This window comes from Somniosus microcephalus, chromosome 26 (genome assembly GCF_052327205.1).
Source record: "Somniosus microcephalus isolate GS21.2 chromosome 26, FLI_Smic_1.0, whole genome shotgun sequence".
NCBI classification, from domain to species: Eukaryota; Metazoa; Chordata; class Chondrichthyes; order Squaliformes; family Somniosidae; genus Somniosus; species Somniosus microcephalus.
The window spans coordinates 14753697-14781535 of record NC_141012.1 but is presented as its reverse complement, the minus strand read 5'-3'; the positions used below and the strand labels follow the sequence as shown (position 1 = coordinate 14781535).

General features: G+C 44.3%; 1 protein-coding gene across 2 annotated transcripts; it reads right to left on the bottom strand.

Moving 5' to 3' along the window:
- Positions 1-138: 138 nt before the first annotated feature.
- On the bottom strand, positions 139-27839 carry cenatac (centrosomal AT-AC splicing factor). Of its 2 annotated transcripts, none has more exons than XM_085967876.1 (11): positions 27657-27839; positions 19201-19367; positions 18501-18599; positions 16730-16796; positions 11510-11572; positions 8830-8891; positions 4756-4873; positions 3958-3997; positions 2838-2927; positions 1488-1620; positions 139-781 (listed from the first exon to the last, which is right to left on the bottom strand). In XM_085967876.1, exons 1-11 carry the CDS (start codon positions 27822-27824, stop codon positions 700-702), a joined length of 1089 nt encoding a protein of 362 aa, XP_085824002.1. In that variant the 5' UTR covers positions 27825-27839; the 3' UTR covers positions 139-699. The 2 variants fall into 2 exon arrangements, with proteins under 2 accessions (XP_085824002.1, XP_085824003.1); XM_085967877.1 differs by having other exon boundaries at positions 27753-27839.

Here is a 27839-nt window from a genome sequence, read left to right as displayed (position 1 = left end):
GTGGTGATATTCTGAACTGATTTGGAGAGTGTTGCCCCTTTTGCTTCCTTCCTCTTCTCCCCACAGATGGAAAATGTGGCCGTTGTGCTTGTTTTTAAGGATGGAGGTCACAACCGTCAAATAACATTCAATTCCATGTCAGTATAAGGTATTTATTACATTGAAAGCTTTCTAATACATTATGGCTAGTTTAAATGAACTATGCAGACAAATCCATTTTTTCCAATGGGATTTTGTTTACAAATATTTTAAGGCCAGTGGCCAAAAAATTCACATCCTTTCAGAAATGGAGAAAGTTATTCATAAGTTGGGTAGGATGATGCTTATAAATGGACAAGAGGCAGCCGTCTGGTTTACCCTACAACTACACCACTAGTGAAGGATGCAAACCTGGCTAGGTAACCGGATTACTATAAAGAAATAGTTAACAGCAATGTTTCCTCAAAGTTGCACACGGCAATCTGGAAATACCACGCATTGAAAGAAACAAGCCACATCGAACAATGCAGCCCACGGGGAACGTTGTAAAGTCAGATTTACTGTTTACCTAATTTACTCATCAAAAATATACAATATTTCAGTGCAACAATTTATACAAAGTATGAATGAATACAAGTATTGTGAACATTTAAGGGTCAGTTTTTTTGAAGCACAAGAAATCTCAACCATTTTCCTCTCCGTTGAAGTATCTCCCCAGATTCATTTCCTGGAACGGCTCTGCCGGTCTTCTCGTTTCCTTTTCCCATTTTCTTTTTTGCCCTCCTCTAACCTGAACTGATACCTACAAAATGGAGGGGAAAATGGTCACTTCAAGGAGGTAGACAATGCTTAAGTCAAATGTTCAGGCTAGAGTTTTTCCATTCACTTGAGTTTCAACTAGGAAGGAAACAATGACTTTGGGGAAAAACATCCCAAACCGCCAAAGAAAAGGAAAGAACCAAGCCTTTGGAGGAATGTTAGGTGAACAAAAGCTTGGTCGGTGATTGGATTTGAGAAGGCGGTGTGGAAAAGGAGGCTAGAGTCAGGAATATGGTTACAGAAGCAAGTTAGGGAGCGACTGGAGAAATACATTGATTCTAAATTTGATCTACAGGAAACTTTAGATTTACCGGCACCTAAATAACCGGAAATCTCAGTTAACTGGCAAAATTCAGGAGTAGGTTCAGGTAAGTTTTATTACTTGCCTTCCTCCATGTGTTGCTGTGCACGGGTGTGGCTACAGCTGTTGCTAAGCTACAGAGACGCTTGCAACTTGTGGCCATTGTTTTGAAGCTGTTCAGCAACAGGGTTTGTTGCTTTTATACAGAGCTCTATCTTTTACTATAGCGTTCGGTTATCCGGAATTTTTTATGAACCGGCACCACGTCGGTCCCGTCCGTGTCAGATTTTTAAAAAAGTTTCCTGTATTACACTGGGAGGTACGAGAGAGTCCATTACCCTGCATTGTGGGGCCAGGGCTGCAAATTAAGAATAAGACCATCTCTAACCTGGACTGCCACCTCCTGCCATCATTCCACACCCGGCCAAACGAAGGTAACCAGGAGTCATCCGTTTCTGACGCGTGGTTGAAATTTGCACCGACTCTATTCGGAGGAAGTTTCTTCAGTTTCTCTTTCTCTTCTATAATAAAAACAAATCTTGAATGCCTGAAGGATTTAACTGTACAAGTATCCAGCCAAAAAGTTAATTCATAATACCCAGCTCAAAGTTGGCTGTAAGGTGGTTAAGTTCAACTCTCATCTTCAAAAGGATTTAATAGAAATACAAATGTAAAGAGGCTCTTTGGCCTACCCAGTCCATGTTGGTATTTGTCCTCTATTAGCAGTAGTCCAAATCCCATATGCCTGCCCTGTTCCTTTATACTCCTTCAACCACCTATTCAACTTGTTAAATGTTGACATGGTCTGTTTTAATTAATTCAGTAGTGCAGTTCACAGCCTCGCACCAGAACCCTCTTAAAAATTGTCCTTTGTTGCAAATCTCACATTTGTATCTTACATCTCCTTCCATTCTAGACCTCAACCACTAGAAATAGTCTTTTCATCCACCCTATTCCCCATCCTTCATTTTAAACCCTTCCATCAAATCACCTTGTATTGTCTCTTCTAATGAAAACCGTTCAAATATTCAGGTCTTCATATTTGTATTTCCTCATACCAGGCAGCATCCGAGTGAATCTGTGCTACATCCTCTATGTTGGAACACACTATTACTATGGTTTTATATAGTTTCACTATTACATCTTTTATATTCTATGCTTCTTGCCCTAAAACCCACTAGTCCATTACCTACTTTGTGGTCTTGGAAATGTGAAACCTAAACCCCAAATCCCTATGCTCTTATGCAAGGTATTTGAAATGAAGTGTTAACAGAAATATTGCTAGATTGTTTTCCACGGTCAGCAAAAGTGTGACCTGGGCATAAATTTAAAATAAAGAATTAAAGGGAGGTTCAAACATTTTTTTAAATGGTTAGAATGTGCCATTTATTGCCACAAACTTGTTAAACGGTCTACAAACTCTTAAAGAGAGGAATATTATACGGTACAGGAACAAGCAGCAGAATGGGATTAGATTAGGTAGTTAACGTGGAGAAAAATACAGGCGCAGATTTGATGGGATAAATAGTCGTTTTAAATTTGTGATCACCCAAAACTGCTACCCGTATTTCATGTGGCTCGGAGTCAAATTTTGCTCGATACTCCTGTGAAACAGCGTTTCTCTATGTTAAAGGCGCTATATAAATGGAAATTGTTGTTTTCAGTGCAGTAACATTATGATTCCATGACATCTCCACTCATTGTAACTAAATGGCCAGTCAGAATATCAAACACATACTCTGTTGGATAAACTCCTCATAAGATGGTCCTATCGGTTTTGGTGTAGTGTCTGGAGCTTCCTCATTGATAAGCCAGGGTGGAATAGCACCTGAGGACAGACATAAAGATTATTAGTTGGCGACATGGGTATAATCACTAGAGCGTGGTCTTCATCAGAATACGTTTTGCTCCAGTTTTAATTCTGATACATGTATTGCTTATTGCTGAGAAAAATAAAAATGACAATACTTACCTAAAAAAACAGCATCTTGTACAAAAGAATCTGGGCTAATTTCCTTCACAAAGCCCAAACAGGTTTGCAATTTGAGATTTTGTAGAATAATCAAAGAAAGTGAAGATGCAGATAGCCACCAAGATTACCCCACCCTCCCACCAATGATCCTGAAAATTCTTGGGAGGAAACTGAACTACAATTTTAAATGGAAGAATTTAAATGAGAAATGATTTACAGTTAGGCTGGAAGGGTAATTTATAACTTTATGATGTGCACAATTAAAGACCCAGCAGGTGCGTTATCCTCTCTCACATCAGTTATATGGAAGTCCGGGAATATGCTGCCATTCTCTTGGGTGGAAACTGTGGGAGTACCTACACCACACGGAGCACAGCGGCTCAAGGTGTAAATGCTGGCCTTGCAGTGACGCCCTCAACTGCAGAATGAACATTTGAACAAATATAAAAAAGGTCTAATTTTACATGTGTTAGGGTAACTGTTTGTAGAAAAGTATTCATGTTTCTGCAAATATTGTACACCAAAAATATACATTTTTGAATCTATAGGGTACACCTATGTGTGGCTTCTACACAATCTCCATCACAAAAACATTAAAGGTGAAATTTATTCACCAGATTTTACAGTACTATAAATGTAGCACTGATGGGTGATAATACATTCCACAGTAAGACTGCATGTTAAACCGCAGCTTTCACCCAAGTGTGATATTCGAGTCACTACACCAGTCTCTTAGTACTCCACATGGAAATGTTCGTTCACTGGCGACAGCACCGCCCCCGTCCCACAACATAGAACACTTACATAATCATCTTTTGCCCAAATCCCATTTGAAAATCAGTCTTTACATTACACACTGAAAACCCACACAATGTAACATCTTCACCTGTGTGAATATTCCCAGTTTCTGGTTTGGATATCTGGAACTGTAGAAAAAGTCAGTGAAACATTAATTGTAAATCCTAACAAACCAAACTGGTATATTTACATCTTCTGAAAGTTTACTTTGAATTTATTAAATCTAAATAAAAATGCACAATTCTTTAAAAAAAATAAATAGAATGTTTAGGTAAATGTTAATACGGTATTGGTACTCTCATATACTCATCTGACCAGGCTGCAAGGGTCAGCTACATCATGTTTACTTACGACAGTAATCACTTCACTCCAAAAGCAATTATGTAGTGTTTGAAGATATTTCAACACCATAAGCACTATGTAAATACAACTGTATTGCTCAGATTTATTAAAATCACATTATATATAACAAATAAATTCTAAGGCAAGGGACTTAAATGTCAGGAAAGTTGGAGTTACACAAAAATGGCGTTACACAATCCAGCTGACTCCCGATCACACTCGGAACTGCAGCTCCAACGCAAGCCTCGGCAGTTCAGCTCCGAACTCTTTCCTGCAGCAAAGCAGCCTTGAAATGCCACAAGGCTTCAGAAAGTGCAAGTCGAGTTGGAAGAGCCGGTGCAAATTTTCTCTCCAAACCTGCTGCAAACTCGAGAGCAATTCACTCTCAGTTCACCGTGCAAGTAATCAGGGGTGCAGTAACATTGCAGATAGCGCTTTCCTTCCATTTTAATGAATTTGACTGCGACGTATAATATTGCCATGCACCTAAAACACATTTTGACACTTCAGCAAAGCAGTCCCACACTATATATTCACACATCACCTGGTCACCAACAAAAGTCAAGGTTTGTCCGTTTGTCAGATCACCAGAGCGGTGAGGGAAATTTACTCCACTCGGTCCAGGTTCCATCTCTTCAGTGCTATAGGTACTAACACCACGACTTGCAGAGAAACAACAGAATTAGCTGAATGGTTTCTGTAAAATGCATGTTTTTTTCCTTAACTGAAATAAACAAACAAACAATCGGGATCAAATTTTCTTTGGGAGCATGAATCTATCTCTCCTCTGAACCATGGTCTACCTGCAGGGGTAGTAGACAACATACTCTCAGGGCTCTGTGGCCTAAGCAACAGCAGGCTGACTACACTTGACAATTCAACGCACAGGGAAAGAAAAACCGTGAGCCTATATTCTCACTCCACCATGGCACCAGACATATTAGTGTGTCAGTCTGCTGCACCGTTTAGATTGGGAACTTAAGACCGAAACAGCATTTTTACTTTCACTACTTCTCCTTAACCCTCTGGAATTCATGGTGTTACCAGATGTTCACAGTGGGTCTTCCCACCTGCAGTTTTACGCTGGAAGAAGAAAACTTCCTAGCAGTCGCTGGTTTCAGAATGTTCCCCTTTCCAACACCTTTTCATCTTCAGCGCTGTTAATCAAGATTTGCCTTTGTGCCAATGACTCCAATTAGGGAAGTTTGACTTGGTCAGGAAGGAATAGAAACATAGAAGATAGGAGCAGGAGTAGGCCATTCGGCCCCTCGAGCCTGTTCCGCCATTCAATGCGATCATGGCTGATCATCCAAATTCAGTACCCTGTCCCTGCTTTCTCCCCATATCCCTTGATCCCTTTAGCCTTAAGGAATATATCTAACTCCTTCTTGAATATATTTAATGAATTGGCCTCTACTGTCTTCTGTGGTAGAGAATTCCACAGGTTCACCACTCTCTGGGTGAAGAAATTCCTCCTCATCTCTGTTCTTAATGGCTTACCCCTTATCCTTAGACTGTGACCCCCTGGTTCTGGACTCCCTGGCCATCAGGAACATCCTTCCTGCATCTAGTCTGTCCAGTCCTGTCATAATTTTATAAGTTTCAATGAGATCCCCTCTCATTCTTCTGAACTCCAGCCCAATATAAGCCCAATTGACCCAATCTCTCCTCATACGTCATTCCTGCCATCCCAGGTATCAATCTGGTGAATCTTCGCTGCACTCCCTCCATGGCAAGAACATCCTTCCTCAGATAAGGCGACCAAAACTGCACACAATACTCAAGGTGTGGTCTCACCAAGGCCCTGCACAACTGCAGCAAGACATCCTTGTTCTTGTACTCGAATCGGCCAACATACCATTTGCCTTCTTAACCGCCTGCTGCACTTGCATGCTTACCTTCAGCGACTGGTGCACAAGGACACCCAGGTCTCGTTGCACTTCCCCTTCTCCCAATCTATTGCCGTTCAGATAATAATCTGCCTTCCTGTTTTTGCCACCAAAGTGGATAACCTCGCATTTATCCACATTATACTGCATCTGCCATGCTTCTGCCCAAATCATACTGGATCCCAATGAAGTGGGAGCCTGGGATTTAGCCAGAGGAGATGAGAGTCAGGGTTGTTTCAATGGTTAGTTCATGATTAGCACTGGCAGAGGCGAGGAGCAGGATACACACCTGGCCACTCGGTTGCTGAATGGTGGGGGGGAGGGGGAGGGAGAAAATAACTCTTTAAAAAGGTGCATTTTACATTAATTCCTTTCAATCCTTTTATGCAGTGACTGCTGCAGGATCTGAATCAAATAGTTAACAGGTTTGCCTGTGCGTATCATGGCCGAGTACTGAATAAGAACATAAGAGTCTACTGAACAGCAGGTACTTGGAGATAGCTTTAGTTAAGTGCCACCCTCCCCTGTTTAACTACCGTTCCTGGAAGAGAAGATTTTACCATTAAAAAGGTAAGCGGAGAGACTGCCAGCAGCCGACGGGATCCATGAAAATGTGGCTCTCCGATGTCACTGGCTCTCTGGAAACTGCCTGCTTTATATTTGAATGTCAGTGACAGTGTTCGTTTAATATGAAACCCTGCCTAAACACACACAAACAAAATAAATCAAATATGAAGTTGGGGTTGGCGTTTCACTATAATGCACTGCATTTCTCTGCTGTGGGCAAGACATTATACGAGTGACTTCTCTCGACTCTCCCCTACCATCCATTAGCTGAGGTCAATGGCACAATCGCAAATAATGGGGGAAGGAAGAAACTAAAGAGGACAGATCCAAGATTTGAAGGGAGGGATGGGAAGAAAGGAAAGAAAATACATGCCAAAAAAAAACAACTCGGGGTGGGGACGATATAAAACACAATCTGAAACCCCTCCACCCTCCAGTGGCTGCACCTGTATCTGTGAATAAGACCAGATTCTGATAATGCCACTGCAAAAACCAGCTGTTGGAAGAGAAGACCTGCCAGAGGCCAGAGACTCCTGTAAGTGAAAGGATGAATAACCTGACCCCGGGTCTCTATCTGCCAATGCCACTCTCCAGCCAGCTGCTGGGGTGCACGTGACCGTGACTCTTTCCAATTGCCGCTTTCCCTGTCGAAAACATCTGGCTTCCGGCTCAGCAGCTGCATACAGCAGTGGGGGAGGAGGAGAAACGCACACAAGCCTACATCCATGGTGCCACATGTTAATTTTCCAACATGGAGCAACACTATGGGGTTTGATAATGACTTTAGAAGAATGAGAAGGGATCTCATCGAAACTTATAAAATTCTAACAGGACTAGACAGACTAGATGCTGGAAGGATGTTCCCGATGGTCGGGGAGTCCAGAACCAGGGGTCACAGTCTAAGGATAAGGGGTAAGCCATTTAGGACAGAGATGCGGAGGAATTTCTTCACCCAGAGAGTGGTGAACCTGTGGAATTCTCTACCACAGAAGGCAGTAGAGGCCAATTCATTAAATATATTCAAGAAGGAGTTAGATATATTTCTTAAGGCTAAAGGGATATGGAGAGAAGGCAGGATCAGGGTACTGAATTTGGATGATTAGCCATGATCTCATTGAATGGCCTACTCCTGCTCCTATCTTCTTTGTTTCTGTGACTTTCTATATCAGTCTTTTAAGACTCACCCACTAGTTGAGTTTCAGGTAACAGTGAGAGCTTTGGCCTCCCAGATTACACATCATAATAAGAGCACGGGGAGGACTTGCAAATGCAAAGGAACATGTTCTCCAGGAACTAGAGACAGAGGGAGATATTCAGGGATGTGGGACAAACTGTTAAAATTACAGCAATGCCTCTCGATTTATGCAACTCTCGCCGAGGTAGGGTCCCACCAGAGCCAGCTACCAGAGTTAGCTTAGTGTCATCCAATACCTGGTCAGTCTTCATGTGAGAGTCTTGATAATGAATGTTCTGTGTGATCTCCCACATTCAAAGAGCCTGAACCTGCCCGTGCTCAACATTCACATATATGCACTTTGCAACAGTGGTCAATGGATAGCAATCAGGAGTGGGAACGCAGGCAGATTCTTTCCTCTCCCCAGCCCAGGAACACTGAAGCCAGTCATAGAGTCACAGAAGGAGGCCATTTGGCCCATCCAGTCCGTGCTGGCTCTCTGTAGAGCAAGCCAGTCAGTCCCATTCCCCCGCTCTATCCCCGTAGCCCTGCAGGTTTATTTCCCACAAGTGCCTATCCAGTCTCCCCTTGAAAACATTGAGTGTCTCCGCTTCCACCACTTCCGTCGGCAGCGAGTTCCAGGTCCTCACCACTCGCTGCGTAAAAAAGTTTTTCCTCACATCCCCCCCCCCCCCCCCCGCGTATCTCTTGCCCAAAACCTTAAATCTGTGTCCCCTAGTCCTTATACCATCAACTAGTGGGAACAGCCTTTCCCCGTCTAGCCTATCCAAACCCGTCATAATCTTGTACACCTCTATCAAATCACCCAACCTCTTTTGCTGTAATGAAAGCAAATCCAGCTTCTGCTCTTAGTGAAAATGGCACATAAACTGAAGTGTCACTAGTAGGACTGGCTGTTGTGATGATATTTAAACATTTCTGCAGCGCACCAGTATAGATTTAATAAATGAAAGCCCCTTTCTCTTACCTCTCACAGTGATCGATTGCAAACGCTGGGAGTTCTTCGAGAGAATTCCGCTCTGCCTGTGGCTGGTTTTGATTCAGGAAAAATCAACACTTTTTTTCTTAAAGTTTAAAATACAGCATCAACATAACTATTGCAATAGAGGTGCATAAGCAACCAAATATTCATCTGTAAAATGCTTTGTAACAAGGCTGTGCAGCTTCCAGGTGTTCAACTCCAATGGCCAACACAATTAATATTTTCACAAGTCTTGTTTTCTAAGATTAGGGTGATCTTGGTGAATAGGACATAATCCGCAATACATTCTACTTTGCTTTGCGTGAGCTCCCCCTGCACTATTTGGGCAATGGACTCGCTGCTGTAAACCCTCATTCTCCTCACCTGCATAGGCAGATCTCGGGGCTGGGTACAGCAGTCACGTCCTTCCCATGTTACAAGGCTGTCTGATGCATGGTTAATGCTTCCCTCACTTATAGACAACATAAATAGAGGGAATGTCCTCCGCTTTAGAATGAGGCAGTGGACAGAGGCTAGCTCGCCCTGCTTCAACCACATCGCAACAGTGACTGCCTGAAATGGAAATTCGTAGACCCCCCCTAACCCAGTGGGTGGGGGGGGGGGGGGGAAAGGAAAGAGAAACAAACACTTTAAAAACAAATCAATATTTCTAAATTTCCAAATATCTTCATATCTCATTGAAACTTATAAAATTCTGACAGGACTGGACAGACTAGATGCAGGAAGGATGTTCCCGATGGTCGGGGAGTCCAGAACCAGGGGTCACAGTCTAAGGATAAGGGGTAGGCCATTTAGGACAGAAATGAGGAGGAATTTCTTCACCCAAAGAGTGGTGAACCTGTGGAATTCTCTACCACAGAAGGCAGTAGAGGCCAATACATTAAATATATTCAAGAAGGAGTTGGATATATTCCTTAAGGCTAAAGGGATCAAGGGGTATGGGGAGAAAGCAGGGACCAGGTACTGAATTTGGATGATCAACCATGATCTCATTGAATGGCGGAGCAGGCTCAAGGGGCCGAATGGCCTACTCCTGCTCCTATCTTCTATGTTTCTATGTTGCGTCATGGTTTCCTATATTAAAAAGACTGGCCTCGAATGTGCTAGTCTAGGAAATATTTACATGAATTGGGTAGTACACTATACCAAATATTGGTGACAAACCATTACAACCAAAGTAAATAATGTCTGCTTTGTGGAATTACTGTATTGCAATGGATAGATTTACTCTGTCCATTTTCTTTATAAACATCTAAAGCAGAGGATCTGTTTTATATTATTCCCAATAGTGAACTGGAGTGAGAGAAAAAATGTACCCGCTGGAAAATATAATTTGTATATATAAAATTTTAATTCACAGTTTAAAATATCCTCATTTCCCCCTCCCCTTAAGGCACAGACTCGTTCTGGGATACAGTCAGACAAAGATGTTCAATTTTCTTAAAAAGACACAGGTCAAAAACTCAGAATATACCCACCCTTATTAAAATGAAGTTTAGGAGCCAATTTTCCAATTGTAATGAGGGATTAATAATCAGTCTGTTTATTGCATGGGTCCCTCTAATGTTTTACTCACCATCCATCTTTACTGCGCCCAATACATTGAATCCCTTATTCCAGCAGGAACACCATAATTTGCCTTTGAACGCACAGCTGAGGTCTGGGTCTAACCAGGTTTGGAGGAATGCAATTCTGTTTGCAGATTCAGAGATTTCCTTGAACAAAATGGAACCATAGGACGTAGAGCACAGGGTGAGGCCATTCGGCCCACTGAACTGGAGCCATTTACTTGAATCTCATTTCTCTGCTCATTTCCTATAACCTTCTACAGAATAGAGAAATTTAAGTTGGGATGATATCCTCCGCTGTGTACATGAAAGCCAAAAATTATAAATCAGATGAATAGCAAAACTACAAGTGGGAGTGAAGTGTTCATACATTAATGGAAACTTATTTTAGGGACACTACTGCATGTAACTGCTCTACTTTTCAAAACAAAAAGTCAACTCTATGATCCTGTTCTGTGGGAGTTAAGGCTGTTGCTTTAGATAGGAGTTTTCTTAGTTTGGGCCTGTTTGGTTTGAATAAAGTGAAAAACACAGCATCACTTCACATTTTTTAATTAAAAAAAACCCCACTTCCCTCTCTGAAGACCCCAGTTCTGGCTGGGATACATCCCACTGTTGCCACTCACACTCCGCTACCTCACCCAAGTAGCTAAGTTTCTGCGAGCTTTGACAGTGAATGTTGGTAGGCCCCTGGTGGGACCAATCAGAGCCTAGCCAAGCCAAATCCTGTCCTCACGCAATATCAACACATGAGCACTTCAAGTGGAGGGGGAAAAAAGAGAGGAAAAGTAGGAAGGGTTGTTGGATCGTGATCGACAGCAAGAATCCTAGTTTTCGGACTTCCCCCTCTAACGCAAGTGCACCCAAGGCCAACTATAGCCACACTAGCATTGCCCTCACTGAAATTAGCTAAAACAGCACATCAGGAATCAAATTTGTGGCCTTTCTATGGCTTAACTATACACTGCCTTAAACAGCAAACCATCAAGGCAGACGAATTTAGATCTTTCAGAATCAGTGTGTAATATATAGATCAGTTGGTGTAAAACACAACGGTTGCCATGGATACTGTTCAGGCTCATCCAGGTAAAACCAACCTCAAAGGCAGCCTGCACCACCTCTTGTCTCCTCCGTTCCACTTCTCGAATATATTCTGCTTCCTACACAAAGAACCCACAAAATTACAAAAGTAAAAATCACATTACTGGAGTGAAAAAGTCAAGAGGCACAATGGAATCTATTAAACAGGAGCAGAGAGGAAAAAAAACAGGCCTGCCTTTACAACCTGTTAAAAAAATGGAGCACGAACACTTACACAATGCATAATTGGTAACAAACACATTAACGGGTTTGTTTAAATGCCACTATCTGCATGAAAACATTAATCTGTTTAAAATAAGATTGTAGGTTAACCCCTTTGTTAAACGAGCAGACAAAGGAATTCCTACAAATACATTAACATCTTTATTCACAATATCAGTGTGATTTCAACCATAGTGTCTTAGTCAAATGTCAGGCAGATCTTCTTTGGAACAATAACCGAGACTGTCCCTTGCACATCCTCCACATTAGGAAGGCACAAGATGTTCCCGTATTAGATCCATAAATGGGTTAACACCAGTGCTACAAAAAGCATAGAGGATTTTAGTACAAGCTCGCTAAACAGCACTGGTTGTAAAATATACCTCTACATTCCATCAGTAGTCACTGATTTTATTTGAATAACACCATTAGATTTTCTCCTCCAAAAAAACAAATACATGCACCATGAGGGTTTACAGTATGCATGAATCCAATTGCTTTAAATGGTTGAGAAAGAGAGGCTACCGATTCTTTGATATAGTTTTATTACAACAATCAACCTCCTTCTCCTTCATAAACTAAAATTGTGTTCCACCCAAGCCCGCTCCTATTTTGTCTCCCCCAGCCATGCACCTCCTGTAGTTGAGTGCAGGCAGGCAAGGCAACTTCTAAACCTCAATCTATACAGGCTACTAGGCGTTACATGGACAAGCCTGATGGTGTTCCTACAAATCTTCCCATCCCTCATTTTGGGGAGGCTCCACGCAGCAGCACTCCAGACCCTACAACAATGTAACTGAGATGTGCAAGACGTGAAGTAATGAAAAAAAGACTTGCATTTATATAGCGCCCATTACAGCTTCAAGTGCATTACAGCCAATTACAGGAAACTTTGTGATATCCGGCACCGACGGGACCGAGCTGTTGCCGATCTATCAAAACTGCCGGACATACAAAGTTAAAGTTGAAGCATACGGAGGTTTTCATCTCCATATCTGACAACAAACACTGTTGCTTAGCAACAGCTTCTAAACAGTCTGCTGCAGCTGCAAGCGTCTCTAGCTGAAGCTGTTGCTATAGCTACAGACCTTGCAGTGCCTGACTGGGGAAAAAAAAGTAACGAGAACTAAAAAAACGGCTCCTGATTTTTGCCGTTAGATCGAGTATTCCGGTCATATAACCTCCGGATAAACCAAAGTTTCCTGTAAGTACTTTTGAAGTGGTCACTGTTGTAGTGAAGGAAACATAGTAGCCAATTTGTGCACAGTAAGCTCCCACAAACAGCAATGAGATAATAAGCAGATAATCTGTTTTTATAAGAACATACATAAGAACATAAGAAATAGGAGCAGGAGTAGGCCAATCGGCCCCTCGAGCCTGCTCCGCCATTCAATAAGATCATGGCTGATCTGATCCTAACCGCCAATCCACTATCACAGAACCATCTCCTGAATCTAACAGAATTAGACACACGAAATAGGAGCAGGATCAGGCTACACGGCCCCTGGGCCCGCTCCGCTACCCACAGGGCCATGACCGATCCAAACCTAGACTCATGTCCAAATTCCTGCCCGCTCCCCGTAACCCTTAATTCCCTTTACTTCTAGGAAACTGTCTATTTCTGTTTTAAATTTATGTAATGATGTAGCTTCTACAGCTTTTTGGGGCAGCATATTCCATGGACCTACCACCCTCTTGAGTGAAGTAGTTCCTCCTCATCTCAGTTTTGAAAGAGCAGCCCCTTATTCTAAGACTATGCCCCCTAGTTCTAGTTTCACCCATCATCGGGAACATCCTCCCCACATCCACCCGATCCAACCCCTTCACAATCTTATATGTTTCAATAAGATCGCCTCTCATTCTTCTGAACTCCAATGAGTAGAGTCCCAATCTACTCAACCTCTCCTCATACTGACTCGAGAGCAAGTATGTCCTTTCTTAAGTATGGACACCAAAACTGTACGCAGTATTCCAGGTGCGGTCTCACCAATACCTTGTACAACTGAAGCAATACCTCCCTATTTTTATATTCTATCCCCCTATCAATGAAAGCCAACATTCGATTGGCCTTCTTAATCACTTGCTGCACCTGCATACTAACCTTTTGAGTTTCGTGCACCAGGACCCCCAGATCCCTTTGTACTTCAGTACTTTCCAGTTTCTTGCCATTAAGATAATAATTTGCTCTACGATTTTTCCTGCCAAAGTGCATAACCTCACACTTTCCAGTATTGTATTCCATCTGCCAAATCTCTGCCCACTTACTTAGCCTGTCTATGTCCCCTTGAAGGTTTTTTATGTCCTCCTCACTCACTACTTTCCCTCCCATCTTAGTATCATCTGCAAACTTTGATGTGTTACACTCGGTCCCCTCCTCCAAATCGTTAATATAGATTGTAAAGAGTTGGGGACCCAGCACTGACCCCTGCGGAACACCACTAGTTACTGATTGCCAGTCTGAGAATGAACCATTTATCCCAACTCTCTGCCTTCTGTTAGATAGCCAATCCTCTATCCATGCCAGAATATTACCCCCAATCCTGTGATTTTTTATCTTAAGCAATAATCTTTTGTGTGGCACCTTGTCAAATGCCTTTTGGAAGTCTAAATACACTACGTCCACTGGTTCCCCTTTATCCACCCTATATGTTACTTCCTCAAAGAACTCCAGCAAATTTGTCAAACATGACTTCCCCTTCATAAAACCATGCTGACTTTGTTCTATTAAATTATGATTATCCAAATGTCCTGTTACTGTCTCCTTAATAATGGACTCCAAAATTTTACCTACCACAGATGTTAGGCTAACCGGTCTATAGTTTCCAGCCTTCTGTCTACTGCCCTTTTTAAATAAGGGTGTTACATTAGCAGTTTTCCAGTCTGCCGGGACCTTTGCTGAGTCCAGGGAGTTTTGGAAAATTATTACCAATGCATCCACAATCCCTACCGCCACTTCCCTCAAGACCCTAGGATGTAAGCCATCAGGTCCAGGTGGTTTATCCGCTTTGAGTCCCATTATTTTACCGAGTACCACTTCCTTAGTGATTTTGATCGTGTTTAGCTCCTCCCCCCCTTTAGCCCCCTGTTTGTCCAGTGTTGGGATATTCTTAGTGTCTTCTACTGTAAAGACTGATATAAAATATTCATTGTGTTTTTGCCATCTCCATATTTCCCACCATTAATTTCCCGGTCTCATCCTCTAAGGGACCAACATTTACTTTAGCCACCCTTTTTCTTCTAATATAACTATAAAAACTCTTACTATCCGTTTTTATATTTTTTGCTAATTTACTTTCATAATCTATCTTCCCTTTCTTAATCAATCTTTTTGTTATTTTTTGCTGTCTTTTATAGTTTTCCCAATCCTCTATCCTCCCACTAGATTTGGCTACCTTATATGCCCTTGTTTTTATTCGAATACTATCCTTAATTTCTTTACTTAGCCACGGATGGCTGTCTTTTCTTTTACACCCTTTTCTTCTCAGTGGAATATATTTTTTTTGGAAGTTGTAAAATAACTCCTTAAATGTACACCACTGATCATGTATCGTCTTACCCTTTAATCTATTTTCCCAATCCACTCTACTCAATTCCACTCTCATACCTTCATAGTCTCCTTTATTCAAGCTTAGCACGCTTGTTTGAGATCCAACCTTCTCACCCTCTAATTGAATATGGAATTCAACCATGTTATGGTCACTCATTCCAAGGGGATCCTTTACTAGGACATTTTTAATTAATCCTGTCTCGTTACACAGGACCAGATCTAAGGTTGCTTGCCCCCTGGTCGGTTCAGTTACATACTGCTCAAGAAACCCATCCCTAATACACTCAATGAACTCATCCTCAAGGCAGCCCTGCCCAATTTGATTTGTCCAATTAATATGATAGTTAAAATCCCCCATAATTATAGATGTTCCCTTATTACAAGCCTCAACTATTTCCTGATTGATACTCCATCCAACAGAGTTGCAACTGTTCGGAGGCCTATAGACTACATCCACTAGTGTTTTTTTCCCCTTATTATTCCTTACCTCCACCCAAACTGTTTCATTATCCTGATCTTTTGACCCAATATCATTTCTCTGTATTACAGTGATTCCTTCCTTTATTAACATAGCCACCCCACCTCCCCTTCTTTCCTGCCTGTCCTTCCTGATCGTTAAATAACCTGGTATGTTTAATTCCCAGGCATTGTCACCCTGCAGCCATGTTTCTGTAATGGCCACAAGATCATACCCATATGTAGTTATTTGTGCCATTAACTCGTCTATTTTGTTACGAATGCTACGTGCATTCAGATAGAGAACTTTCAAAGATGTTTTGTGACATTTAGTTCCTGCTTTTGCCCTTTTTATTACTTTACCTTTTACTCCGTACCTTCTGCCCCTTCCTGACACGCTCTGGTTTTTAATTTCCCCACTGCTACCTAAGTCTATGACCTTCTCTGTTGTCATTTTTATTATTTGCTCTCTAGGAACCTCCCCCCCACTAGTTAGTTTAAAGCCCTCTCTACAGCCTTTTATAGCCCCGCTCTGCCGCTCGAGTTTCCCGCCGACGCTCTGAGGCCTTACCTGGTCTCTGGAGCCTTTTATAGCCCCGCTCTGCCGCTCGAGTTTCCCGCCGACGCTCTGAGGCCTTACCTGGTCTCTGGAGCCTTTTATAGCCCCGCTCTGCCGCTCGAGTTTCCCGCCGACACACTGAGGCCTTACCTGGTGTCTCGGACTTTTATAGCCCCGCTCTGCCGCTGAGTTCCCGCTGACACACTGAGGCCTTACCTGGGTCTCTGGGACTTTTATAGCCCCGCTCTGCCGCTCGAGATTCCCGCCGACGCTGTGTTGGTTGAGGGATAAAAATTGGGAGAATGCCTCTGCTCTTCGAATAGTGCCATGGTCTCTGGAGTGAGACTTGATCCCACAGCCTACTGACTCAGAGAGTGCGCTACCAACTGAGCCACAGTTGACACCTTAATGGTAACACTGCATTTCATTTACACCAATTTAATCTACACATACCTGTTTAATATATTCATCCTCCTTCTCTTCATAGTTTTCCACTGCCTTTGTGACAGCTATTTTGAACCTTAATGAAATAGACAGTGAAAAGAGAATTCTGAAAAACTGGGGGAAAAAAAAAAGATTTTTTCATCTCATTTTGAAGTGTATTTTTCTTCCTTTCTAATTGGACTCCAATGGGCATGTCCCCAATTAAGGAAGCAGGTAGGCAACTTGCCCCAAACCTCTATTTAAAAAAAAAAAGTGTGCTGGAATCAGTCCACATCTCCCTCCGAGAGCATCATATGGGAAAACATAACAGGTTCCCGGCTCGTGGATTTGCGGCAGGCGTTCAAATGGGAGCTGGACGAGTTCCTGAGATTGGTATCACTGCGTACAGAAGGTAGGTGGGTTGTTGGGTCGCATGCCTTACGTTCACTGTGGTCTCCTGGAAGTCATTTGTGAGCTTGGAGAGTAATTTCATGGAATTCCTATTACAGGAAACTTTCGATTAACCGGCCCCTAAATAACCGGAAATGTCGGTTAACCAGCAAAATTCAGGAGTAGGTTCAGGTAACTTATTACTTTTTTTTTACTCCATTTGTTGCTGTGCAAGGGTGTAGCTGCAGCTGTTGCTAAGCTACAGAGACGCTTGCAACTTGTGCCGATTGTTCTGAAGCAGCAACAGGGTTTGTTGCTTTATACGGAGCTCTGAGCTCCGGAATTGTTGATGAACCGGCACCACGTCGGTCCCGTCCATGCCGGATAACAGAAAGTTTCCTGTATCACCAAATTGGCCTTTTTTCAAAAAAAAGGAGTTTTTTTTTGCCTCTTCCAGATTACATAGCTGGTGGTGGGTAGGGATCATTGCAGATCATGATGCTTGGCTGTAGCATGACTGTATGGGACAGGTTTAATGGACTAGCTGCCTGACATTTTCATATGGTCGTAGCCAATGTTCCCTGCAGTTTTATTTGGGCTGGCCTATTCAAAAGTCCGCGCATGCGCATTTTTTGCAATTTGAAAGCTGGCTCACCAGCTGCACGGGATCCCTGGAGCGCCGCACGGGATCCCTGGAGTGCTGCGCAGGATCGCTGCAGCACTGTGCAGCTTAAAGGGAACATTGGTCGTATCTGTTCTCCAATCACTGTGAATCTTTGGAATTTTCTACCACAAAGGGCTGTGGATGCGGAGTCATTTAGTATATTCAAGGCGGAGATCAATCGATTTTTGGACTCGAGGGGAATCAAGGGATATGGGGATGGGGCGGGAAAGTGGAGTTGAGGTCGAAGATCAGCCATGATCTTACTGAATGGCGGAACAGGCTCGAGGGGCCGTATGGCCTACTCCTGCTCCTAATTCTTATGTTTTTATGAACAGTGTGTTGAGCAATAGTGTGGGACTGTATTTCAAAATGGGTCGCATTCGTCCTTTTAGGCCATGTGACATTCCATAACCACTCAGACCTCTGCCGCTGCTGCTCTGTGACCAGCTGCTGGAGGTGCACCAGTCGGACCCAGGCTTACCCATTCCATATTGTGTGTCCTGCTCTAACCTGTGCAGCAACGCTTTCTACCCCGTGAGCACAGGACATTCAGCACGTGCTGGAAATGAACTCAAAAGGAGGTTGAATGTGCAATGATATAGCAGAAACAGACATATCATTGAAATGCAACCCCTTTAGAAAATATGGAGTAAGTGTCTGTGAGCGCACAAAATTATCCGTTTGCTTTTGTTGCTACCGATCTATACAATACAGCGTCCGACTGCAGAGTTGAAATCCACCACTTACTTCTCATAAGCCTCTCCCGACAGTAGAAACTTGTCTTTCAGTTTAATGTCTGCCTTGATTTCCCACCAGAATTTGTTGGTTTGCTTCAAGTGTTCTGAGCTACGCAAGAAAGTAAAAAAAATTAGCATCTGAAGGACAATCAGATCAATTCAGATACTAGTGCTTCCTATTTTGTTGCAAAGCATCACCTCCAAGTTCCCCTCCAAGTCACACACCATCCTGACTTGGAAATCGTCGCTGGGTTAATACCCTGGAACTCCCTCCCTAACAGCACTGTGGGAGTACCTTCACCACATAAGGCTAAGGGGATCAAGGGATATGGGGAGAAAGCAGGGACAGGGTACTGAATTTGGATGATCAGCCATGACCTCATTAAATGGTGGAGCAGGCTCGAGGGGCCGTATGGCCTACTCCTGCTCCTATCTTCTATGTTTCTATGTTTCACATGGACTGCAGCGGTTCAAGGCGGCGGCTCACCACCACCTTCTCAAGGGCAATTAGGGATGGGCAATAAATGCCAACCTTGCCAGTGATGCCCACATCCCATGAATGAATAACAAAAAAAAGCAGGGCAACCAGCGCAACATTTTTTTCCATGTAGTGACCACTGGAATTTTCCTTGACTGGGGCAGGGAACTCTTTATTCTATAATGGCATAAAGTGGGGAAAGAGGTGTTTGCCCCTGCCCCTGCTCCAGTACCTTACAAAGTGTTCCAGCAGCCCCCCGTACAGCACCGCGAGGCTCCCGTTGGTGACGTGTTTCTTCACGTCCCCCTTGCAGCAGTAGCACCAGAAGCTCTGTTCATGCTTCGTGAAGTCATATTTCTCCACTTTCACTTCTTTGAGAACCTTCTGAGCTTCTTCAACCTGGGGAGCAACAGGAACCACTTTTAGATGGACCATCGTTGCTTTGGTGAACTTCGACATTGTACTCATCAGATTTACAACTTTTACAAAAACAAACATGAACGATGGCATTTTTGAAAGCCTGGTAAGTACCTTACTGCCATGTTCTTAATTTAAGTGCAGTTTTTTTGAGACAAGCATCCCTCCCTTTATCTCACTAAACATCTCCGATAACCAGCTTGAAATAAGCAGAGGTGGGGATGAATGAGTATAGAAGAGTAAGGGGTCATCCAATTGAGAGGTTTAAGATGATTAAAGGATTTGATAGGATAGAGAAACTATTTCCTCCGGTGGGGGAGTCCAGAACAAGGGGGCATAATATTAAAATTAGAGCTAGGCATTTCAGGGGTGATGTCAGGAAGCACTTCTTCACACAAAGGGTAGTAGAAATCTGGAACTCTCTCCCCCAAAAAGCTATTGAGGCTGGGTCAATTGAAAATGTCAAAACTGAGATTGGTAGATTTTTGTTAGGCAAGGGTATGTAGGGTTACTGAACCAAGGCAGGAGTTGATACAGCTATGATCTAATTGAATGGCAGAACAGGCTTGAGGGGCTGAATGGCCTCCTCCTGTACCTATGTATGGAAGCGGCAAGAGCATTATGGAGCCCAGGGTGGAGCTTCATGCCCATCACGAGCCATACAGTTTACCTCTTCATAAACTTGATCTGTAGTTGTTTAATCGCTCAACCATTGGCGGCCGTGCCTTCCACTGCCTTGGCCCTAAGCTCTGGAATTCCCTCCCTAAATCTCTGCCTCTTTCCCCCTTTAAGACGCTCCTTAAACCCTACCCCTTTGACCAAGCTCTGCCCTAATGTCTCCTTATGTTTGATAACGCACCTTGGGACTTTTTACTACATTATATAAATACAAGTTGTTGTTGTTCTTCTTATTATCGTCAGTGTGGCGGTTGCAGTCAGTCAAAGAGATGCTGAACACCTGATTACGTACCCATGAAATCATTTGGGATCTCAACAGTAAAGGATGAATAGTAACAACAATTCATTGTTCACCCAATGGCCTGCTGTCCCACATTCAAATCCGGCCTCGGGTGACTGTCTGTGTGGAGTTTGCACATTCTCCCCGTGTTTGCGTGGGTTTTCTCCGGGTGCTCCGGTTTCCTCCCACAGTCCAAAGACGTGCGGGTTAGGTTGATTGGCGATGATAAAAAAAAATTGACCCTTAGTGTTAGGGGGGATTAAATACGTGGGGTTACGGGGATAGGGCTTGGGTGGGATGGCTGTCGGTGTAGGGACCGGGTGCTAGGGTTTGGATGATCAGCCATGATCTCGTTGAATGGCGGAGCAGGCTCGAAGGGCTGAATGGCCTACTCCTGCTCCTATCTTTTATGTTTCTATGTTTCTATGACTTCATGCACAAGGGCACATTTCAGTTCATATGGATGAGGGCTTGCCTATGAAAATGGACTTTTACATCAGACACAAGAGAATACCTGGAGTGAGCTCAAATTATAACACTGTGCTATTCTCTATCAGTTAATGAGAATAGATTTTGTTGACCTACATTCAGTAGGCACAAGGGTGAATAATAATCTTTGTAACTGGGTGCAAATTGTTTGAAGTACGTGGAAGATGGAGCTTGCAGGAATGTCACCATCCTCACAATGAAAGAAAGACAGACTTGCATTTATATAGCGCCTTCCATGACCACCGAACGTCTCAAAAGCGTTGTACAGTCAATGAAGTACTTTTTTGAAGTGTAGTCACTGTTGTAATATAGGAAAGCAAGCTCCCACAAACAGCAATGTGATAACATAGGATTATTTGAATGTACGGCACAGAAACAAACCATTCGGCCCAACCAATCTATGCCGGCGGTTATGCTCCACACGAGCCGGGTAATCACCAGATAATCTGTGTTTGTTATGTTGATTGAGGGATAAATATTGGCCAGGACACCGGGGATAACTCCCCTGCTTTTCTTCAAAATGGTGGCCATGGGATCTTTTACGTCCACCCGAGAGCGCAGCCGGGACCTCGGTTTAACGTCTCATCTGAAAGACGGCACCTCCGACAGTGAAGCACTCCCTCAGTAATACACTGGAGAGTCAGCCTAGATTTTTTCCACTCAAGTCTCTGGAGTGGGACTTGATCCCACAACCTTCTGATTCAGAGGCGAGGGTGCTGCCCACTGAGCCACAGCTGACACAGACTATTCTTGGGGAAGTTTAAAAAAATCAAATTACACAATTGCAATTTTAACAAAGCACCACAGAAGGTGTTTTCTGCACAATTTCAAATAACCAACAATTCCAATCAAGAATATTCAAATTAAGAGCAGAATATAGTGTAAAACAATTTCAGGCAAAGTGGTAAACTATTGTCCCAAATGTAAGTGAAGTGTGCAATTATGTCTTACAAAACCCTCAGCTTGGCAAGGCATCGAGGTCACTTCTTTCTGTAAGCTCTGGGATAATATTTATCAATTATAATCTGAACAGTAAAAGCGGTGGTTTTGATGATCTTCTGAATGTTAGAGAGAGTGAATGGCTGAGCCTGACTAAAGGCCTGTGGCATGTGCCACCTGTAGGCAATGGTCCAATTTCTACTCTTAGCTGATATCACTGAACAGAATGAAAACCAGACATCAGAACAATTGGGAATTGTGTTTTTTTTCCCAAAACACATGATAAACAGCAACATGGAGGCATCAGTCCAACATTTGTTATATAGGAAAAAAAATCAAGCACTGTATGCCCTTCTGTATCTGACTTAAATTGCCAACAAACAGTGCTCAAGTTCTTAAAGATACTGTTGCTGGTCATCTTCCAGAACTCGATAGACTCTGGAACAGTACCCATGGATTGGAGGGTAGCTAATGTTACCCCACTATTCAAAAAAGGTGGTAGAGAAAAAGCGGGGAATTATAGACCGGTAAGCCTGACATCGGTAGTGGGGAAAATGCTAGAGTCCATTATAAAAGATGTAATAGAGCACTTGGAAAGCAGTGACAGGATCGGACAAAATCAACATGGATTTACAAAAGGTAAATCGTGCTTGACTAATCTACTGGAATTTTTTGAGGATGTAACTGGTAAAATAGACAAGGGAGAACCAGTGGATGTAGTGTATTTGGACTTTCAGAAGGCTTTCGATAAGGTCCCACATAAGAGATTAGCGTGCAAAATTAAGGCACATGGGATTGGTGGTAAGGTACTGACTTGGATAGAGAACTGGTTGGCGGACAGAAAGCAAAGAGTTGGAATAAACGGGTCGTTTTCCGAGTGGCAGGCAGTGACTAGTGGGGTACCGCAAGGATCGGTCCTAGGACCCCAGCTGTTCACAATATATATTAATGATCTGGACGAGGGAATTGGATGTAATATCTCCAAATTTGCAGACGACACAAAGCTGGGTGGGAGGGTAAGCTGTGAGGAGGATGTCGTGAAACTCCAGTACGATTTGGACAGGTTGGGTGATTGGGCAGAAACATGGCAAATGCACTATAATGTGGATAAATGTGAGGTTATCCACTTTGGTGGCAAAAACAGGAAGGCAGATTATTATTTGAATGGCAATAGATTGGGAGAAGGGGAAGTGCAAAGAGACCTGGGTGTTATTGTGCACCAGTCGCTGAAGGTAAGCATGCAGGTGCAGCAGGCGGTTAAGGCGGCAAATGGTATGTTGGCCTTCGTAGCAAGAGGGTTCGAGTACAAGAACAAGGATGTCTTGCTGAAGTTGTACAGGGCCTTGGTGAGACCGCACCTTGAGTAGTGTGCGCAGTTTTGGTCACCTTACCTGAGGAAGGACGTTCTTGCCATGGAGGGAGTGCAGCGAAGATTCACCAGGCTGATACCTGGGATGGCAGGAATGACATATGAGGAGAGATTGTGTCGATTGGGCTTATACTCACTGGAGTTTAGAAGATTGAGAGGGGATCTCATCGAAACCTATAAAATTCTGTCAGGTCTGGACAGGCTAGATGCAGAAAGGATGTTTCTGATGGCCGGGGAGTCCAGAACCAGGGGTCATAGTCTTGTGGCGTACCGACCACAGAAAGGACACAATCCGCTTTTCGGTCCGTAGGCTATAAATCAGGCGTCATGCCTTTAAGAAGGATCACAAGGTCACACGCACCTGCTGACAATCGTGGACCATACCACCCGCTGGCCCGAGGCCATTCCACTGACGTCCACCACCACCGCCGACATCGCGAGGGCGTTCATCGGTACCTGGGTCGCTCGGTTCGGCGTCCCCTCCGACATGACATCGGATAGAGGCCCGCAGTTCACCTCTGATCTGTGGGCCGCCATCGCCCGAAACCTCGGGGTGGCCGTTCACCGCACCACGGCTTACCACCCCCAAGCCAACGGACTGTGCGAGCGATTCCACAGGTCCATGAAGGCGTCCCTCCGCGCCAGCCTCGAGGACGAGGCTTGGATCGACCGCCTCCCGTGGGTGCTACTTGGCCTACGCTCCGCGGTCAAGGAAGACCTGCAAGCCTCGGCGGCGGAACTCGTGTACGGCCAGCCGCTGCGCGTACCCGGAGAGTTCCTGCCCACCGCCACGACCCCCTGGTCAGCTGACCAGCAACGCTGCGCTTTCGCCAACCGAGCACAACGGTTCGCTCCGGTACCCACCGGCCGGCACGGCGAACCAGCAACCCGTGTATCACCTAGCCTGCACATGGCCAAATTTGTTTTCGTGCGCCATGACGCCCACCGAGGACCTCTACGGCCCCCATACGACGGACCCTACAAGGTACTCCAGACGGGGAACAAGTTCTTCCTCCTCGAAGTGGGCGGCAGAACTGACAAGGTGTCGGTCGACCGGCTCAAGCTGGCGCACCTAGAGCCCGACGAACCCGTTCAAGTGGGCCAACCCCCACCGCGGGGCAGACCGCCTAAGAGCCCGACGCGTCCGACCGCCCCGCTCCCGACACCAACCACCAAGAGCCGTTCCGGCTGTGCCATCAAGCCGCCACGCCGGTTCGTACACTCCCTACTAGCAGATTCTGGGGGGGAGCTGTGTGGCGTACCAACCACAGAAAGGACACAATCCGCTTTTCGGTCTGTAGACTATAAATCAGGCGTCATGCCTTTAAGAAGGATCACACCTTTAAGAAACTCGATCTGCAACATAGTTAAGCCCAGAGTGGGGGTGGAGCAGTCGAAGCTGTGGACTGATGAAAGGCAGTCAGACTTGGTGTAGGCTCTGACGCCATTTTGTGTTCAACATGCAGTCTCAACAATTAAACCTTTTCTGTTGAACCTCTCCGAGTTCAGTATTTTTTGCTAGGAGTGCGTAGACTCCTACAGTCTAAGGATAAGGGGTAAGCCATTTAGGACAGAAATGAGGAGGAATTTCTTCACCCAGAGAGTGGTGAACCTGTGGAATTCTCTGCCACAGAGGGCGGTGGAGGCCAGTTCATTAAATATATTCAAAAAAGAGTTGGATATATTTCTTGAGGCTAAAGGGATCAAGGGATATGGGGAGAAGGCAGGGACAGGGTACTGAATTTGGATGATCAGCCATGATCTCATTGAATGGCGGAGCAGGCTCGAGGGGCCGAATGGCCTGCTCCTGCTCCTATCTTCTATGTTTCTATGAGCTACAATTGTTTTTTTGGGGCTGTATTGATGATAGTATAATTGCAACACCAGTGATCCTACCACAAACTTGCCTATTCCCTTTAAAAGACTTGCATTTATATAGCGACTTTCACGACCACCGGACGTCCCAAAGCGCTTTACAGCCAATGCAGTAGTTTTGAAGTGTAGTCACTGTTGTAATGTAGGAAATGCGGCAGCCAATTGCGCACAGCAAGCTCCCACAAACAGCAATGTGATAATGACCAGATAATCGGTTTTGGTGATGTTGATTGAGGGATAAATATTGGCCAGGACACCGGGGATAACTCCCCTGCTCTTCATCCGAAAGACAGCACTTCCGACAGTGCAGCCTTCCCTCAGTACTGCACTGGAGTGTCAGCCTAGATTTTTGTGCTCAAATCTCTGGAGTTGGACTTGAACTCCCACCCACAGTAAGTGCACACACACACTGAATTGCCAGTTTTAGCTGAGTCACAGCATTGTGTCTCACACAACTCTCAGTGGCCCGTTTCAGAGAGACTCTGATAAAGGTGTGGGAGCTGTGGTGACTCTGCCCGATCAGCCATCACACGAGATTGAAATCTTCTGAACCGATGGCTCGGTGAGTTTATCAAATCAATGGCCGAGCCATAGAAATGAGGAAGATCCGAATATCATTCCGCAGTCTGTGCCGAGTAAGCTGATCTCAGCAACTGCCTTGCGTGGACGAGACACCAGCAAGAAGTCAATGGCTTCAGGAGAGGTGGGGAGAGAGGAAGGAAAAAAGGAAAATTTTAACCGGAGGTGAAAAGAAATCGGCAAATCAAGTAGGGATAGAAGAGTAAGATTCCTTAAAAGTAGGAGTCTCACCTCCAAAGCCAAGTGGATTGATCGCAAGTGGACTGACGTTTCGAGTACCTCGTCGATGTTGTCATTTTGCATATCGCAAGCTAAGCAATCAACATCACTAAAACAGATGATCTGGTCATTATCGCATTGCTGTTTGTGGGAGCTTGTTGCGTGTAAATTGGCTGCCGCATTTCCTGCATTACAACAGTGACTATCTTCAAAAAGTATTCCGTTGCCTGGAAAGCGCTTTGGGACGTCCAGTGGTCGTGAAAAGCGCGATCTACATGCAAGTCTTTAAGCTGATTACACATCAACGCCAATCTACAGGTAGCATATCATACAACGACAAATAGTGACACGTGCATGTCAATCACAATCCAAACCAGAGGAAAAAATTGACCAATTCCATTGGGGGCAGGAAAGAGTTAGAAATAGAAAGAAAATGAAATTCCTTTTTGACAAATGTAAAACAAAGACTATGCAGTACCTTTGTGAGAAGTTCATATACATTATTAATCTCCCAATTTATCAGTGGGGATCCTGCAACATCCACAGCAGCTTGTAATGTTTGCAATAGAGCAATCTGCAGTTTTCCAGGGTTGGCACTGGTGAACCAACACAGCAACAGGTCCAGGCAGCGGGCGGTCGAGGTGGGGGTCGCTTGGCCTGCTTCTCTCCCACAGTTACGTTCGCGCCCGGGTGGCCGTGGACATGGAGCGCGCGGTGTCCACCGACACGCTCGAGGCCTTCCGCGACCAGTGGGCACCGGAGGGACTGGAGTGAGTCATCACCCCCAGAAACAAAATTTTAATTTGATTTGTTAAAGTTCCTTTTAATTTGTTTTAAGTTACAGTCCTTATTGTTTGTGCCCCTTTAAAAGGGGGCACATTGTTGACTTTTAATAGGCAATTGCCTATGATCGAGAGAGTCACGTGAGCCAACATCCTCCCAGGTGAGTTGCAAGGTATAAATTGGGGACAATTAAAAGTAATTGTTTCCCTGGGTGTGTATATAGGATTATATTTACACACTCTTTTAAAGGTGCAACACTTTCATTTAAAAAAAGTGGAACTTTTAAGTGAAGGCACTTAAAAAAAAACCATTATCACATATTCTCCTTAGAGCAGAGAAAGTTAAGAGGAGATTTGATAGAGCTGTTCAAAATCATAAGGGGTCTGGACAGAGTAGATAGAGAGAAACTGTTCCCATTGGTGAAAGGGTCGAGAAGCAGAGGACACAGATTTAAAGGTGATTGGCAAAAGAACCAAAGGTGGCATGAGGAAAAACTTGTTTTTCTAAATGCAATGAATGGTTAGGATCTGGAATGCACTGCCTGAAAGGGTGGTGGAGGCAGATTCAATCTTGGCTTTCAAAAGCGAATTGGATAAGTTCCTGAAGGAAAACAATTTACAGGGCTACCGGGAAAGGGCGGGGGAGTGGGACTAGCTGAAGCGCTGTTGCAGAGAGCCGGCATGGGCTCGACGGGCCGAATGTCTGCCTTCTGTGCTGTAACCATTCTATGATTCTATCACGTTGCTTGTGGGAGCTTGCTGTGCACAATTTGGCTGCCGCGTTTTCTACATTACAACAGGGACTACACTTCAAAAGTACTTCATTGGCTGTAAAGCACTATATAAATGTAAGTTCTTTCTTTCATTTAGTTGTGGTTTATACAAACTGGGATGAAAACCCTGACAGTCCAGGAGAAGCCCCACCCCACCCACCATTATTTTTTTTGGCCACATATTTATTCATGCAGAGGCACGGCGCCTTTAAGTGAGGCCTAGCCCTCCCAGCCGCTGCTGCAGGAGCCCCGCTCTCGCCCACAGGCTGGGTCCCCCGCCTCCATCACCTTGTGCGAGAAGCGGCCGAGCAGCGCCCCGAGCCTCGCCTGGTGCTTCAGCCCGTACACATGCCGCCGGCCATCGAAGGAGGTCAGCCTGCAAACCTCGCAGTAAAACGCTGTCTCCGTTTCCGTCTCCGTCTCCGCCTCCGCCGCCATCTTCTTCTTCTTCCCCATCGGCCGGCTTATTAA